Genomic DNA, 18002 nt, shown 5'->3' with positions numbered 1-18002 from the left:
AACAACACCAGATTCTTCTTAAATCCTTTCATTCAGATTTGCATCTTTAAAATAAAAATTAAGCGGGAAATTACATCAAAACTGTCTCCAACTGAAAGCAAAATCTATGAGAAGGGCAAGCGTTCCTTCCTAAACAGTTTTTCCTGGTCTATCACTATGGGAGTTACCATATGGAACAAAACAAAGGATGAGAGTGTTATATCAAACACCCATATTTCCACTCAAACCCCATTTTCCCCCCAGATGGAATCCCTGCAACCTGAACTAAAAGCAAACAGGTAAACAAAGAGAAAAACAGATAAAGGCGGGGAGAACAAAAGAGGCTTTATTAAAGTTATTTGCATATATTTAGTAAAGCTCCTTTTGTTCAGGAGCGATGCACAAGCTGTGCGTGTTGCGGCTCCAGTTCATCATCGTCCCTGTGGCACGGACGGGACCGGCTGCTTCCTGGCCACCAACACACGCTGACATTTGTCACCAGAATCTGGTTTATGAATCAGCTACTGTCCTGCAGATGGCAGAAAGCCGACGTCCTCTGCTCTCCTGCTCGCACAGACCCGAGCTGGAGGGTCACAATGAGACCTTGTCTTGAGGATAAGGTTGCTCTTGTGCAGCAGCTGCCGAAAGCCCAGTGCCGTGGCTGTTGCCAGCAGCCCTGCGGAGCTGCCCCGTGCATCCCGAGGCCCAAGCTGCAGCAGGCAGGGTGGAGGGATCTGAAGGCCTCTAGTTATATGCTTTTAATTTGGTAAATGTTTAAAGTAGTGAAATCACCGTGACCACTATGCAGTGGTAAAGACCCATTGAGAGGCAGAAATCAGAACCAATGTAAAAGTGGCACCCCGCACTCCAGTATGACCAGTAGCTCATGAAAGGATTGCAGATGGGCAGCCTAAGCACGCAGGAGGGTTTGGCAGGAGAGCTGCACCTTGCACGTGGCTGCACCAGGCACCGCAGCTTTGGCCACTGCCCTCCCAGCCAAACTGTCCTGCAAACTGCACCCTATACTTGACCTTAGAAACAAGCAGGAAGTCACAACAGCTATGCTTTGAGTGACTGAACAACCTGTAGGAAGTAAGGCATTTCCTCATACTTTAAGCTAATTATTACTACCTGTAAAACAGGTAGTAGCAGGGTGGCTGCATGATGATGCCAAGAGAACCTGGACAGCTGAGCTGGGTACGTAGAAAAGCTTTAGCTCTCTGTTTATAAAGCTGCTGTTCTTCCACATTTGTTTCTCCATGGGGGAAAAAAAAAAAAAAAAAAAAAAAGGAAAGGAAAACCTCCCTCCCACTCAGTGCAGCAGCCCCACAGCCTCTCATTTAAAAATAGTTAAAATTTTAAAATAAACTCATCCCAAATCCATGTTCCTTGGGGCATAGCAAAGCACACAGTGCCCTCTCCTGCCAGGAGCCTCTGCTTTTTAAGTAGTCCCCCAACTGCCCCACCTGCCTTAAGTTACGAAAATTAATTCATAGCTTTCTCTTATAAGGCATTTGTCACCAGCTACTATGGAGCTTGATAATATCCTGCAGTTTTCCTCCCCAGGGCTTTTAGCTCCAGGCAGTTTAAGCAGCCAGCCCCAATCCAGACCCAACTCTGACATCTAGCGGGTGTTTGGCTCAACAGTGCTGGTCTAGAGGAAAAAAATAGCCTCACTTTCCTTTCCCACACATTTCTGCATGCTGGCAACATGAAGCCCTTACGTTTGACAGTGTCTTTCCCTGGAAGGACTCCAAGGTCTCCAACACACGCAGGAATGGCTCCATCCACCACCAAAGTGGCTGCAAAGGTCAGAGCAGAGTTAGGCTCAAAACTTCCCAGCTCTTTGCTGGAGTCACAGGAGTGAGGATCCATCTTTATTTTTCTAGCAACTTGGCCCCAAAGTACATGCCCTGTGATCTGTTTGCTGTCTAGCTGGAGACTCCTCTATCTACATACACACAAAAGCATGGAAATAAGGCAACATACAGGAATCCCAACAAACCCCCAAACTTTAAAAGGTAAGTTCTTACAGCCCCTAACAGCATATACCTTCTCCTTCTCTACTAGGATGTTGCAACATCTTTTTATGAGAATAAGCATAAGAAAAAGGCAAACAAGATAAAACCCAATTAAATTATTTAAATCAAGTGATGATTGTTTGCTTTTTATTGTTTTTTTCTATTTTTTTTGTTTGTTTTATTTTTTTTTAAGTTATTGGGCAATACAGAACTGCAGCCAAAAGTTTTACGAAATTCAGGCCACTGAACCAGAAAAGCCGCTAAGAAGCTGGAACCAGAGTTTGTCAAAGCACCAAGACTGATTTGTTCAGGGTGTCTTCTCTGCAGGTGTAGAAAGAAGATTTTGTTTCCATTTATTCAACATTTCCAGCACATTTAGCTCAGAGTTCAGGACACAAGTTCAGAAGAGGCAGTACTGGTTTTTAAGGCATTGCCTTTCCCCACCACTCTGATTTTTGCTCATCTCTAGGAGATTGAGAAGCATGTGGCACTCTCCATCCTCTGCGCAGCGCTATTTCAGCACACCACCCAAGGAGCTGCGGCCGGGGTAAGGAGATGCCCCATGCCTCTTCCATAAGCTGCGTGCAGCTGTCTGCAGGTGACTGTGGTTTTGTCCTTGCTAGCAACTTGTCCTTACCAGCAGGTTGAAGAGCAGAAAGTGTTGATAATGGTGGTTTACAAAAACAGCCCAATTATCATCAGCTTTTGGGACAAGTTATGAGCTTTTGTCTAGCAATCTCAAACATGCACATGCTTGGGTAATTCAACATCCTTTTTGGAACAGTCACATCTCTGTCCACAGTGCCAGTGTTACCTTACAAAACATGAACTGAGTGTACTCTGTTCTCTCTTTCACAGACAGAAATGATGCACAGAAACAGGCAGCTGGCATAAGACCAGAGCTGAGGGAGGCCAAACCCACAGCTTGCCTGGAGGAACTATTTCCAGCATGTTGAGTTTTAACCGCACATGGCAGCAGTGCTGCGTTCCAAGGCCAGGTCATTCCAGAGAATCACAAGTTGCATCTAAAGTCAGGCCAAAATAAGAAGCAATTTTAAAAAACATCCCAGCTCCATACAAGCTGGAAGTCTGGAACAGGGTTTTTCCTCTGCCTCAGAAAAAAAAAAAAAAAGAAAAAAAGAAAAGAAAAAAAAAAAAACCCACCACTCAACTCTTCATCATTGACCTTTAAATTTGTCAGGAAATTAATACAAGAAATTGTCCTGGAGAAGCCAGGGAAAAGGTGAAAGGAGAGCAGGGCATATGTATAAACGTACTTCTAGAGGGGGAACAGAAAGAAAATCTATACTATGTGGTATTAATGTTGTAATTAAGACAGGAAGCAAGGAGTCAATCAGATGCCAGCTGCCCTGTCTTATTTATATTGCTCTGAAGCACCCTTATCCTGAAGCTCAGAAGCCATGAGAGTCACCCTGTGAAAGGTGTTACCAGATCGTCTGAGGAATCACGGGACATGATTTTTGAGAGGGCAGGAGGAAGCGCAGGCACACGTAGGCCTCTCCGCAGGTTGGTGCCAGCCCACACTGCGGAAAGCTGTCTGAAGCGCGCAGGAACATCTGCACCCCGGACTGTCATCTGGAAACACAGAACAGCAGCCCCGGTGCTCAGAAGCGGCTGCATGGAGATCGTGTCTCATGGCTAGAGAAGGCACAAGGGTGGCCGACGGGAACGTCCGTAGTCGTCGCAGCAGGAGAAGGCTTTCGCATTCGCAGGAGAAACAGCTGCTGAGCACCGCAGTTGCTGTCTCTCATTAGGGATAGGGGAGAAAACAGATTAAAGCACCCAGAATCCAAATCATCAGAAAGCACAGCCATCTGTTAGCTTATTAATAGACACAGAACTTGTAGAAAGTACTGATGTTAATATTCCAGGAATAGCTTTTTCTGGAGTAAAAATTTTAGATTAGCAGCACTGCAGTGTGCGGGTGTGTGTTAATTCAGATTTACTCCTGCAAAACAAAATTCATGGATTTCTCCCTGCTTTCTATCAGTTTGGCACCTCATTTTCAGAAGAAAGAGGTGGAAGAAGGAAAAATTTTCAAAATTATTTTGAACTATTTTTATGATGTCCATTTTAAGTGCATGCATATTTTGCTCTTCCATTAGTTGCATCAAGTTCTTTCTGTACTGAACTTGATTGCCTTGTGAAGAGGCAGCTACAATAAACACCCCACATTTACTCGCGTCAAATAGTTTTTCCAACAGGGATTGAAATATAACTCACAAGAGCCCTATTTCTCCATAACCTCCAGGTTCTTGCCCTTGAAACATGATGACAAAAAAGCCTGAACTGCCTCACTTTAACTACTGCCATTTGCTTCCTTTAAAACACACACAACCAATGACAACAGAAATAAGGTGGCACAGCAAGCAATTTTTTATTTATTCAATTTTTTCTCATGCTTGACTGGCTAGATACAGTGCAGCCAAATTGGATTTAACATGCCTCTTCCCTAATCTGTGCAAAGCGGAACCTAAGGAGCCTCAGATCGGCAGCGTGGTGCCACATACCCTCGTCCCCTCCAGGCGGCTGAAGGACAAGACTCGCACCGCAGAATTCCTAATCTTCCCCTTTTCCACTGAATGCAACTAGTGAACTGTAGATGGCTATAAAATGGGCCACCCACAGATGTCAGTCAAACTACACTGAAAAGACACAGGGTAGGAAAGAAGTAGTAGTTCCTGAGATAAGAATAAACCAACCATGACGAGAAAGCCAAGCGGGCAGCAGACTGGCACAGCAGCTCAGGACCTCACCCACTGTGTACAGAAACCAAGCTGGAGCCTGAAACAAGATCCAGGCTCCAGCAAAATGGACTATTTCCAAGTATTTCAAAAGCTTCAAACAGCTGTGGTAAGGAAGAAAACTCTCACAGTCTGTGACAAGACAGACAGAGACAGACACGAAAGCAAGTTCTCTTGTGAAACAGAAAAGGAATTGAGTCTTTGACAGAGCCCAGAGGGCACGGATGGTCCCGGCTCGGCACGCTCAGCAGTCTCCCTCGGCTAAACCATGTTTGCAGAAAATCTTCCTTCAAGGTCTTTGACAGGACTTACCCACCCAGAAGACTCCCAAGAAGCTAACACAGTTGTGAGTCATGTTTCGGGGGTTCAGGAAAATGCGGGCTGTGTCCCAGTGGAGAACAGCAACAGCTTCCCTTCCTCCAGTGACTTGCCAGCAAATCCAGCTTCGCTGCAGAACCACCTGGCGAATCTAAAGACGATGATGTCCAGGCAGAAGGCAGAGTACGAATCTAAAATTGCAAGGTAAAGGATTTTCACAACTATGGCACCGCAGGGAAGGCTCCTCTTTGTATCATATGCAACTACTGCAGGGTCCGTGTCTGCGAACAGCGTCTACGGCTGCTACTGCAGCCGGCGCAATCCACGTATCACTGCGAATGCTACTCGGGAGCCGGTATTACAGGATTAGGTTAGCAATCATTTAGAGGTACTTGAAAGAATTTTCAGGCAAGGTGCTTGAAAGACTTAATGCAAGATTTTTTGGCAGGACTGTCCAGATTCTTCTTTCTAAAAGCCCCAGTCTACTGTGCATTCCTCCTTGCACTAATCAAATATTAAGAACTTCGCTGTGGAAAAGTGTGCAGTTTTGCAACAGCACTAACATTAAGTCAAAAATACTCTTTATTTCAAGAGTGAATTTTAATAACTCTGAGGAAAGTTTTCATAAGTATTTTTCCTAATTTCAAAGATCAGAAATTGAACATAGATTTAGCCATAGCTTTTAATCAAAACAAGAAAAAGGCAGCATTTTCAGGCTCCAGTTTCCAAACAGTGCTGCTTTTTTATTATATTCAAAATGTTCATTCCTTTAATGACACATTATCCTTAATTAGCTATAAGTTACAGGTATAAGTCATGCTAATTGTTTATTTGATGAAATTGCAATATACCTCAACATGCATCACTTAATAGCTTTGTCCTTATGACTTTGCACCTTGATCACTGTGTTGTGGGGGGAAAAAAATCCATTACATCTTTAATATCTTTAAAGGAATATTTATCCATTTTTGCTTAATAAATGAACCGTTCTTGGTGTCTCCCCCATCTTTTTACTGTATTCTGTTTAAGTTTTCCCCTTGCAGTTCTAGTCAGATTCCTCAGTGTTTCATATTTACTCCAATTTAGAATATCCAAAAGTTAATTACAAAGGCTTTCAATTCTAATATACAGCACCATAAACTGAAAAAGCAAGCCTGTTGCTTAACAGTGCAGTTTTGACATAAAACCAGGTATACATGGACATGGGTATTAACGAGACCACATGAAGAGCTGCATCAGATTAAAGCATGCACATTCGCAGGAGCGATCTGCCTCTAAATTCTCTGTGAAAAGCTGCATGCTGGAACAGCACTCCACCTGTCTCCTCTCCCTTTTCCACAACTGTTGCTGCACTGGCACATAGCCCGAGTTGAGAGCATCAATCAGCGTGTAACGCTGAAGCTCCTTCTCCCACTGGACCAGCACGAAGTTTAACACCGTGTTCCCCTTACGGAAGGGGATCTGCAGTTGTGAACAAGGTTGGTGCTCTATCTCCTGATCTGCAGAAAATGGGTCCATCACAAGGATGTCATCCCTCCTAAACAGGGGTTAACACTGGCAACAAGGGGGTACTCTGCAGCCTGCTCTGGGGACGCCAAGTACTTGTATTTAAAATAACATATGCTAAAAATATTGACTAGCTTTAGGGAAAAAAATAAAAAACAAAACCCACTTTTTGTTTTGGGGAAAAAACTCTCTAATTTTACAATGTCTCTTTCAAACAGCCTGGAGCAGAGGAACAGAGCGCTGCAGTTTGAGATTAAGGATATGCACTCAAAACTGGGACAGCAGCGTAAGTGGTACAGCCTTGCAGAGATGAAAATGCAAAATGCGGAGAGAGCAAAGGAAGATGCAGAGAGAAGAAATGAAATGCTTCAGAAAGAAATGGAAGAGTTTTTTGACACCTTTGGGGAAATTAACAAATGGAAATAAAAGAGCAAGTTGTTCAGTTTTTAAATTGAGCTTGACCACAGGGGAGGAAAAGCACCATATTCTGATTACAGTATATACTGCCATTTCAGGGGTGAAATAAAAATCTCAATAGTAGAAACTAGGTTAATTATAAACTGAGCTAGCAGTTGATAGGGACTCGTTGGGATGCCTGAACTCTAGAAACTGCACCACCCTCCTAATGCCAGGGATGTTTTGTCTTATCACTGGAAAAAATCTTTTAGTCATACTTTGCATTACCAGTTCCCAAGCCAGGCCACAGCATCTTGGGGAAGCACCCTGGGCTAGCGCTGAGTCTTGTACTGATGCACTAAATACCAAAGTGACTGAGTATTTTTTAATCAAGGGTATCACGCCTGTTGGGCTTTCAGTCACCTCAGAAGTCACATAACTATTAAACTTTAGATTGTTGAGTTTGTATCCTAGAAATTAAAGTCAGTTATTCATTTAGAGGCAAAGAAATAAGAAACAATGTATTTACACCGACCTGCAGTTAACACCACTATCCTCTATGGCCTTGTGGTTGGGATCTAGAACGCTAGCATAATTCCTGCCCTCTCATTGAAAGGATATTCATTTGCAGAGGAGGCTCCTTAAAATGTCATTTTCTCATCTGGATTATAATCAAGACTCCTAGATGAGGATGTTAGTCATTAAAACTGTCACTGGTAGACTGCCCTATCCCCATCTCTTAAGCAGGCATCTCTCCCTCTCCCTCCCTCTCCACAGAGGAAGTTTTCAAACTACTTTGATAGCTGGGTCAGTGACCTGTACACAGTTAAGCACCAAGAAAATAACCACCGTTCTTTTATCCACTACAAAAGAACTGTTTAAATCTGAATGTCATCATTCATGTTAAACTTCTGCATACTTAAACCTGCTCTTTATAGAAGCATATTAACGGAACTTATACTTTCTATGAGAAAAAACAAACATGGTTTATTATTAGCTCTTCAGAAAAAATAAATGTAACAGTAACCATCCACACTTGCTTACTGAATGTCTCACTGAGAAAGCTTATGAGGTATTAGCTGAACTTGAAGACTCTTTTTTTTTCCTTCTTTCCCAGAAAAGGAGAGTGGAAGCAGATTAAGCGCAGATACAAGTGAATCAGAAAATGCCATCTTACCCCACAAGGTTCATGGAATGAAGCAGCTCTGTCCCGTTCACTGCACGAAGGTCACTGTGGCAGTCCTGACGACCGTTGCTCATCGTGCTGACTAACCAGTTCTGCGCATTGTCTAGTCTCCAAAAGTCCATCACTGAACCATAACTGGTTTCTTTGTCTTCCTACCTTCACAGGGCGCAGTTCTTGAATATGACCTCTATACACTTACTCAAGTTCTTTTCCTTGCATCTTCCTTCTACACTGCCCTTCACTTTGCATCTTTTGGGACTTCATTACTATGAAAAACACCCTGCTTCTCCTGAAGTTTCACTTTTCTCAAAAATTACGTGCATCTTCTTCTCAACTCTTTCTCTTCTTACCTTTCTGACCCTGCCCTGCCAATATCAAGAGTTTCCAATAAATATAAAGGTATACCATAAAAAAAGGAATGCACTTCAGTATGTTTTATAGAGCACTTTGTTGCATACAGTTAGTATAGCAGCTTTATTTTCTTTGTTCTCTTCTGCTTTATAAATTGGTTCTTTCTCTATACCTTAAGAAACAACCCAGGCAGCACCTATCAACAAATATTAGGAAGCTTTGTGATCTACTGTTCACCTCTGCTTCAGCCAGATACTCTGCTGCAACAGCCTGAAGAGAAAATAAGACTACAACTTTTCCATGCCAGAAATAGCAATATTCCTACAGAAAGGCATTTCATTCTATCATAAGTGAATCTTCTACAGTGCCAAGTCTAGCTGAGAAACTTAGCCACAGCCATGTATATAGAGAGGTTGACCCTTCACTTAGTATAAGAAAACCCTTATGAAAGGCAACTGGATCAAAGTAGCAGTTAAGTTTTACTTCAGGTTACCCTAGCTGAGATATATAAAAGAGCTTTGCAAAAGTGGCAGAGAAAAACCTTACTGTATCTTTGCAAGAAAACTTCTTCCTCCAAAAGGAACCGGGGAGTATTTTTTTTCAAGCTAGTCAAACATCCTTCTTGTTCAATGAGAACAAATTTCATCATTTGAGCTTAAGGTGAAGAGAACGCTCTTCCAAAATCCATTTAAATACAAATAAGTTGCTGACTAAAAATACACACATAAACCTTTCAAGGAAGTCTGAAAAATCTTAACTATGATCCTGTCAAGGCACATGTATGTGAATACAGATGTCAGCATTACCTGGCAAATTTCAGCAAAACAAACAAATTTCAAAATACATTTATTACTTGGCAGTAAAACCAAATGCTTTTGGGTGTCCAAGTTTGAGTAAGCTGAAGACACTCAGCTGAGCAAGCTGAACGAGAGAAAGGCACTCCAACCAATTCCTTAAAACTTTTTTTTTCATACTAATACTTGCTTTTTGGTTAACTGAGAACTAAGGCAGTAACAAACTTTATGTTTAAGATAACTAAAAACATGCATCCTTTCAGTTAGACATAACATTCTACTTCAAGACACATCAAGAAATAGAAAGCTTATTGCTACAGTAAATGAAACAGACTGCTCACATTGTTCAAGTATACATATTTATTTGTAATTTTACAGTGGCTTTAGTACTGGTGTTTTATGACAAGATTTTTGGAGAAAAGAACAAAAAGGTTCAGAATGAGGCTATAACTAGCACTTCAGAATTAGTTACTGACAGCTTTCCTTATGAAATTTCTACTTTCCATTAAAAAAACAGCCCAAAATGAAGGAAGCATGACTGCTGCCCATAAAAAGAAAAAAATATATATATATTTTCTAGTCATCCTGAAAAACAAAGTCCAGCATCAGACAAAACAGCCACTGCACTAAAGGGAACATGTTCCTATTGCACAAGCATCAGAATGAGATATGACAATCAAAGCCTAATTTCATAGGCAGAAGAGGCCACATGTATCTATATAGTTAGACTTCAAAGCACATCTTTCTTCAGAAATTATATACCATACTATAAGTGAAATTAAGGCCATAAACTCAACACTATAACAAGTGATAGGGCTTGATGCTACTTTTTGTGACATTTGGTAAACCGAATGCAGAAAAGGAGGCCAAAACAAGATATACAAAGCATTCTGAAGGGGGTGAAAACTTGACAGCATCACAAAGGAAATTCAGAGAGAACAAACAGTTATTTAAAGGATTAGGTAAAACTGGATCTTATAACAAATGACTCAAGCAACTATTGTTATCTTTTATAGCTTGTCTTCTAGAATACACTACAGAACAGCTTCCCAGGCATTAAAATTTATATTTGTATGAAAAGTTATTTCTATGTTATTCCCTCTTGAAAAGGCTGAAAATTTGTGTAACCTTTATGACTTATTTTAATAACCAGATAGCCTGTACTGTACTGAGTTAACTGCATACAGGTAACTAACTATGTGATTTACTCTGGTATCTTGATTACACCAAACTGCTAAAACACCTGCGAAACCCAACATGTCATGAATTTTAAAGAAAGGGAAAGTAGTCATGTATTGCTATCTTTTCTATTTGTGTTCATTTTATTAGTGTTTAACATACCTGAAAGCAGTAGCTCCAAAGAAGCAGTAACTACTGTGGAAGGTTAAACATTTTACTTCAGAAAAATTTGGGAATTTTTATCTGATGAAGATGCACATTAATCACCTTATAAAGTTTGGTTTGCCACCATTTAAGAAAATATAGATATCAAAAACAGACAAATACACTGCTAACCATCCGTTAAGTTTTCTTTTAAAAAATTAGCACCAATTTATGCATCTGAATTCGTAGAAAAGCTAGTGACACTTTTGTTTTTTTCAAAAAACAGTTTTTCCCATTAGAAGACAATACAACAACATATGCTTATAGGTATTGAATTAGCTTATCAGTAAAGAACAAATGACTACTGTTTCAGGTAGTGAACATAAAATGCAGTTCTTCGTGATTACTTTCTCCCCTGCTTTTGTTATCCTAAGAACCTATGAGGTGCTGAATTAAGGACCCATTCTGGGAGATGAACACATACGTACTTAAGCAAGTAGTCCATAGGAAGTATCAGGGTTTCAGACTAGTATTTTAGAGCAGGGTCAGTGTCTTCCCATGGTATTCATGTAGCATCTGTTACAATGGAGTCCCAATCTTAAGCAGATGTTCTGGCCTTACCATAACATATACAGCAAGCTTATGAAATACAGGCAAGAGTTAATAAAATATTTTGTTTAAGAAAAAATCCCCATGCTCTCAGCTGATCTTGCTATCAGGGCAAAGCAGCTTTGTTTTCTCTTTATATAATAGATGGCTAGGAGGCATCTAACCCACAGGCATTTGAATAGAGGTGTTTCTCAAATGATCTCCTATTAGGTATTAAATTTAATTCCAAATCTCTGAAAACAGCTTTATATTTAAAGTAATGTATTGATTAAATCTATCAGAACTGGAAAGAGCACAACCTAAATTTAAAGACATTAGATGATTTTAATGTCATTTCATTCAACCATATGCTGGTTGCATTTAGAGGAATCGTAAAGTGCTTCAAACCCATCAATTAATAAAGTTGATTTCTGTTGTGCAAAACTGCAAGCACCTTCTCAAAAAATAAGCAGCAGCATCAAGAAATAAAAACTTAAATAGCTAAATGTATTTTCTCTATTTTGTTTTGAATTCTTTGATTTGTCAAAATAATTTGCCATATTTTCAGCAACATATCTCAGAAGAGTGCATTTTATTATTTTAATTTTATACTTGACTTGTTATACATACACTGTTTGAAATAGCGGACCTAAATATATTTATATGCACAAAGCAAGACTGTGGGATTGAAATGCAACAATTGAAGTTTTAGCTACAAAAATAGTCTCTTTTTATAGAACACAAATGGAAACAACATTTGTCTCTCCACTTTTCTCCAACACTAATATGAGAAAAGGTGGTTTACTTGAAACATTCTTTTAGCTCCAGACACCTTTAACATGTAAAGTGGACAAAAATAAAACTGATTTAATAAGTTGTGTAATAAGCTTTAGAGCATTACTATTACTCATGTAATAGACAATCTAAAATATATGTAAAATAGTCAGCCAAAGTACATTTTTTCTGTCAAACTTCAACATGTTAAAAAAAAAAAATCAAAGATACTGTGGAAAAGCAAAGAAGTTACTAGCATCAGGGATTCATCTTTGGGAATTTAAGTCCAAATTCTGCATCTGGGTATAGGTATCCCTGGATCAAAACCAGTTTTGAGCAGGAATTATAGCAATAAGCATCCCAGAAAAGAATTTGATTCCCAGTATATAGTATCACTAAGTTTTAGCATCAAGCCCTGATAGAATCCGTATGACACACGTAGAATATACAAACAAAGGCTGTTCAGCTCCCCCAACACGCATACATAAAGTACTTCCATTTCAAGTGTCACAATTCTAACGAAACACTCCACACAAACTGTATTGCTGCAAGACTGAACCTGTATTCCAAAAGAGCAGTATGATCAGTAAAGATTTGTCTGCACTTGAAGATCTGAACTTCCAGGACACACCAAACCAGAGAGCGCACTTCTGCCAAAAAAGGGCCATTCGTTGTTCTCGGAGTCTCAGTACGTAAGCTATATTTTGAATTCTTCCACCTACTTCATTCATAAAATTTTGATGTTAAGCCAATTACAATCAGATACAGAAAGGAAATTGATTTAGCATTATGATTTATCATTTAAGGTCCTTCCAAAAGAAGAATACATACATGGAATCACCTTTTAAACTTAATTTTGCATAAACACATGTATACTCTGTTAGGACTTAAAAAGACAAAAAAAACTCCAAAGCACTCTGGTCCCTAACAGTTTTGAAACTTACCAACCAACTAGTTAATGAAAGTTAAACTCAAACTTAATTAGAAAGTATTTTGATAGGAAATGTAAACCCTTATCAGAAACACAATACAAAGAATTTCAAAGGCTCTTTGCTTTAGTTTCCAGTCAGTGGACTGCTTTATAAGATCTGTGCAGACAAAGCCTTATTTTGACATTTGTTTCTTATGTTTCATCACTTTTAATAAAAACAAGCCCTTCATATCACAGTATTTCCTCAAAGCATGCTTACAGGCTTCTTATCCAGATTTAAAAATTGTTGGCTTCTAAGTTTTGCTTTTTGAGGAAAAGTGATATGAGCACAGATGAAATGTTTTCAAAACATACTCCATTTCTGCAATGCCATACAGCTACTCAGTGTTGATGTTTAATATAATGTTTCAGGTAAATAATCTGGTTAATAGCCACAGATTTCTCTTTTTTCAGGTGAGCAGTTAAGAATACAGATTGCATCTATGTCGACCATCACTTATTTTTAATCATGTATTTCATAAATCATTTATGTATACTGCAGTAGTGTTAATACTATACAGTCTCTCATACAGAAAAGTAACATTCGTGTTTACAGAACTAAGCATTTTTTAATATATATATGTATATACACTACACACACACACTCACATAGTCATAATCTTTAAATACATATAAATATTTATAAATGACAAAAGTGCAAAAAAATGGTCAATGGCATCATTTTACATACATGATTTTAACATTAGGAATAAAAGTGGTTCTATTGCACACCAAACTCTAAACTTTTAAACTCCTGTCAAATTACATCTGCACTTTGTTTTCCATCAGTGATGAGGTTCTTACTGCATTGAAGACCATTTCACAAAATGGGGCACTGAACTTAATCTGCAGTCAGGAATACAACTAGATGTATAAAATCTGCGTGCAGTGCATTTATAGTCTGTATGTGCACACTGAAACAATGCGCAAACTTTAGCATGCATCTATTCTGCATGCAATTTTCTGAACACAATCTGCCTAACTGTCATCTTGAGAACTGAACATTGATTCAGTTTATTAACAATTTAAAAAATTATACTGGAATCAAAACCACAATATTCACAGTCTTTTCATTTCATGCACGTTTCCAAGACAGTAACAGTTCTGTAAAAAATTGAAGCATCCACTAATGTCATATCAAGAATCCATTAAAAAAAAAATCACTGCTTTTCCTACAGTAAGATTTACAAGGAAGCTCAGTCAACCTCACAGCTGTTTTAACTCCAAGATAAAGTTATATACTAGGAGAAAGTCAGACATCAGTTCCAACCATGAGGATAGATCAGTTTTGTATTGAAAAATATAAAAGACAAATTTAAATCATAGAATAATTTCTGTTGGAAAAGACCTGGAGGTCATCTATTCCTCCAGGACTCATGTTCCAAGCAGCTCAAATCCAATATGAAAAATTAAACTCTGTGCATCCAAAATATGCAGGGAAACACAGAGCAATTAAATTGAAGGAGCAGAAAAAAAATAGAAAGAAAAAGAAAAAAAAGGTCAGTATTGAAAAAGTAAAATCCGTGCTCAGCCACATCTTTTACATAAACAGGCCTAGAATAAAGCTAGCAGGAAGTAAGTTATTAATGTTCTAGTCACTTACCATGCCTGTAAAGTGGATGCATTTGCTTTGCAGTTGTTGTAGCAGCAGGTTTAATCAACTGCTAAAGACTTCAGCCTCTCATGTTCATGTACAGAAAAAGCGCTCTTTCACAGAAGTATAGAATGTATGTAAAATGCAGTAATCTACTACTTTCCAACAAGATTCTTCAAAAAAGAAAAAAAAAATATTTAAAACAGCCTCTAGAAAAAAAAAAGGGCAGTAATTTTGGTTCACCAATGTTTACGGGATGCTTTTTTTTGGACAAAAATGCTGAGCACCCCTTGTCAGAAAAGTCACCCCCTTATAAAGTACAACATACTTAGCACCACCGTGTCACTGATGACTAACGAGCAGCTTTATCTCAAAAAGATAACTGTGCTTTGCTGATTGTCCACATTTATATGTTCAGAAGTTTTCTCTTTAGTTTCATTCTATAGCAGCTGCATCTTTTGCTAGCCTATAAAGGATTGAATGCAGCTAATCTCAACTTGCTAATGTTCATTTTGAATAGGTGTCTTAATTGAACTCACACAAATAACAAGTATTAAAAAAAAAAGAACAGCAACTTGTACTGCTGTAAGATAATAGGTATTATTAGATGTTTGTTCTAGTGACAGAATGCACTAAAACCATTTCACATATACCACCAGTATCTAACGATAAACCAAACTCCTGCACTTCAGTTAAACAGTAAAAAAAAAAAAAAATCCAAGATGCCAGATGACAATTCCAACATTTTTTTTTGCCTTCTGAGACAGTAAATTCTAAAATTGAATATATTTGCTATAGCAAATCAAGCTATTTTAAAAATGAGTACAACCCTAATCTAAAAGCAACGTTTGCATTAACAGAGACTACTGTTTTTCAAATCTTAAGGCCAAAAATGACAGGTAAATTCTCTTTTCTTTTACAGAGAGTACTAGACATCTCAGCAATGCAGGGGCTTGCTAGGCAAGTATATTTTACAAGTTCTCTTTAAATATTCAAGTCCACAGTATCGAGATGAACAGTTAAATACAGTGCCTTTAAGAAAGTGGTGTTTTACCTCATCTTGGACCTCTCTTCATTGCTATTATAGTAATATTGTTTAATCTTGCACACATGCATGCACACACAAAGATCCTTTAGCAAAATATTTCATACATCTGCATGCTCTAAAGTGAACATGTACAAATACACAGATGTGTAGTATTTGATAATTTTAGCCCTACACTATCGCAAACACGTTTTCTAAGAATTTAAAATATTGTGCAATGTAAGAGGCAATGTTTGTATCATCTGATTCTGAAGGCTGCCTTGATAAGCCTGTATTGAAACAGCAAATAGTCTCCTCCTGTCTTCTGACACTGTCTTTAGAAAACATATTTATGTTTTCCTCCCTTGGTATAAACAGAGTTTTTTCTAATTTGGGAATACCATTTAGCTATATTAAATAAATGATCTTAGATGACAAATCAGCTTAGCTGACAAATTACTCAAAACTACTATCATACTGTTTCTTAAAATTCACTAGATAGAATGTACCCATTAAAAAACTAGAAAGAATTATGCAGCTCTTTTCCAGGTCACTTAAGCTGCAAGTCTCTCCCATTTGTCTGTCCTTTTATCAGAGCTTGCATTGAACGATGAAATGAGGAACATCAGATTTAATTTCCCTTTTTTGTTTGTTTTTGTTAAAGGACCAGTATCACAAGCCAGAAAGGTACAGGACAATTTAGCACTCTCCCCTCTTCTAAACAGACACTGCTTCACAGATATGTCAGTCAACAAATATCCCTTTCTTAAGATTGAGTTAAGCCACTGTATCTCCTTTCCATGTTTTAATAACCGAAAGGAGTCAAGACACATACTCTTTCATACATTCATAGGTGAAATAGGAAGCAATGGCTATGTTCTTTAAAGGTCACATTTCTCTCTTCGAGAAGAAGATACACAGAGTCTTTGGGAAGTGAAGAGAAAGTGATATGCGAAAAAGTAACTGCCCTTTAAATACAGTACTCGGAGTGCTCAATATGCGAGTTAACACTCGCAACTAACACTCCAGTAGTTAAATCAAGCAAACTGCCACAGTCACACATTTAAACAAACTTCACAGAGACTATACATTCAAGAAAACCTACTGATGAGCAATACTGTACTAAAATGTAAACAACCATTTGCATCACAGAAGCCTACCGGTTGAGATTGAAAAGTCATAAACCCACTCAAGAGGAGTTATTGGCTATACGACTATTATAACTGCTCACCTGAAACAGGCTGGAACAAAGAAAAGCCTATAATAGTGTCTAAATTTAGATTTTTATTCTTTAGACATTGATTCGCTTTCATTCTACAACATTAAGCAGGCAGTTTTATAACAACTGAGTAAAAAAAATACAGGCATTACTTCAGTAGAACATGCAGAACATGGAGTTTTTCTACTTGGTTCCATTAACTTACAAGCAATTCAGGCCCAATGGAAGCAAGAGTTCTTTTCCAAAGTTAAGTCTGCAATCCTGGCTGATCATCGGCATCCTTCAAGGGGTCCTGTCAAGGCATCGAGGCTGCTGTCTGTATCTGAAGCCAATGTTTGCTCTGTTGACATGGATGAAATGTCATTGATAGATGATGACTGGGAAGGACTGGTGTTGCTATTCACTGCTGCATCTGTGCTAAGTAAACCAAACATAATAAAATCTGAGGCAAGACAATATAACAAGTAAAAATAACTGTGCTTCAAGGCTCTGAGCATCATTTTCCCCATAGAAGTTCTTGTGAAATAAATTACTAGTAGTAATAAAACCAAATACTACATTCCCTAGGACTCAAAACCTGATATGAATATTAAGAGATTCCTATATTTTCCCTCTAGAGAGGAGATAATATCTATACACACACATGTATGTGCATATATGTGTGTGTGTTGCATATACATTCGTATCTACACATTTTTACATATATAAATTGTGTTACCTGGTGAACAGTAACCTGAATATCAAGATATCTAATAGGTAGAGCTCACAGGAGACCATACAATATTCTAACTACTGAACCAAGAGAACAGCAATCATCAAGAATCCTGTCAAAGACAAATACTTTGCAGTATAAACTGCTTTTGAAATAAGGAGCCCAAAAGACATTAAATCCTACATGAAAGGGACTCATTCATGCAAATCCAGTAACAGGTGATGCCACATATCTCGTTTGTCCATTCAATCTTTTCAGAAGGCTGTGAATATACAACGCAGTGCATCAGACACACAAGACTTCCTTTAGAAGTTCTGCTACAACTTATTTCTTAAGAACGTAAAACTATTTCACAGGGATTTCTAAAAACTGATCAGAACTAATAGTCTTGAACAACAAAACTTTTGCCTACCTGGATTAACCTGGATTTCTTCATTTCGGTAATGCAAACAACCAACCTTACACATCACAGTTATAGAACT

At 38.5% G+C, this 18002-nt stretch overlaps 2 protein-coding genes across 6 annotated transcripts in view; one reads left to right on the top strand and one right to left on the bottom strand.

Moving 5' to 3' along the window:
- Positions 1-4707: 4707 nt before the first annotated feature.
- LOC134146818 (rho GTPase-activating protein 24-like) lies at positions 4708-8571 on the top strand. Its single transcript, XM_062587385.1, has 3 exons — positions 4708-5287; positions 6808-6875; positions 8103-8571. Exons 1-3 carry the CDS (start codon positions 5034-5036, stop codon positions 8255-8257), a joined length of 477 nt encoding a protein of 158 aa, XP_062443369.1. The 5' UTR covers positions 4708-5033; the 3' UTR covers positions 8258-8571.
- Positions 8572-9653: 1082 nt separating this feature from the next.
- MAPK9 (mitogen-activated protein kinase 9) overlaps positions 9654-18002 on the bottom strand; it is a 30048-nt gene continuing 21699 nt past the window's right edge. For 4 of the 5 annotated variants that reach the window (XM_062587669.1, XM_062587670.1, XM_062587673.1 and 1 more), the window contains one exon: positions 9654-17220. In XM_062587669.1, coding sequence (XP_062443653.1) covers positions 17078-17220 — 143 coding nt within the window. In that variant the 3' untranslated portion in view covers positions 9654-17077. Of the gene's footprint in view, positions 17226-18002 lie in introns of all 5 variants that reach the window. The other variant, XM_062587671.1, reaches the window with a different exon arrangement.

The sequence above is a fragment of the Rhea pennata genome, chromosome 14 (genome assembly GCF_028389875.1).
Source record: "Rhea pennata isolate bPtePen1 chromosome 14, bPtePen1.pri, whole genome shotgun sequence".
Classification (NCBI taxonomy): Eukaryota; Metazoa; Chordata; class Aves; order Rheiformes; family Rheidae; genus Rhea; species Rhea pennata.
Note: the sequence above shows the minus strand (reverse complement) of the source record. Positions and strands in the feature narration are given on the sequence as shown.

Excerpts from the sequence above, each read along its gene's own strand:
- LOC134146818 (XM_062587385.1), top strand. The coding sequence starts at position 5,034 with ATGTTTGCAGAAAATCTTCCTTCAAGGTCTTTGACAGGACTTACCCAC. Across the intron at positions 5,288-6,807 it reads TACGAATCTAAAATTGCAAG|CCTGGAGCAGAGGAACAGAG; the intron begins GTAAAGGATTTT and ends TCTTTCAAACAG. Across the intron at positions 6,876-8,102 it reads CTCAAAACTGGGACAGCAGC|AAAAGGAGAGTGGAAGCAGA; the intron begins GTAAGTGGTACA and ends CTTCTTTCCCAG.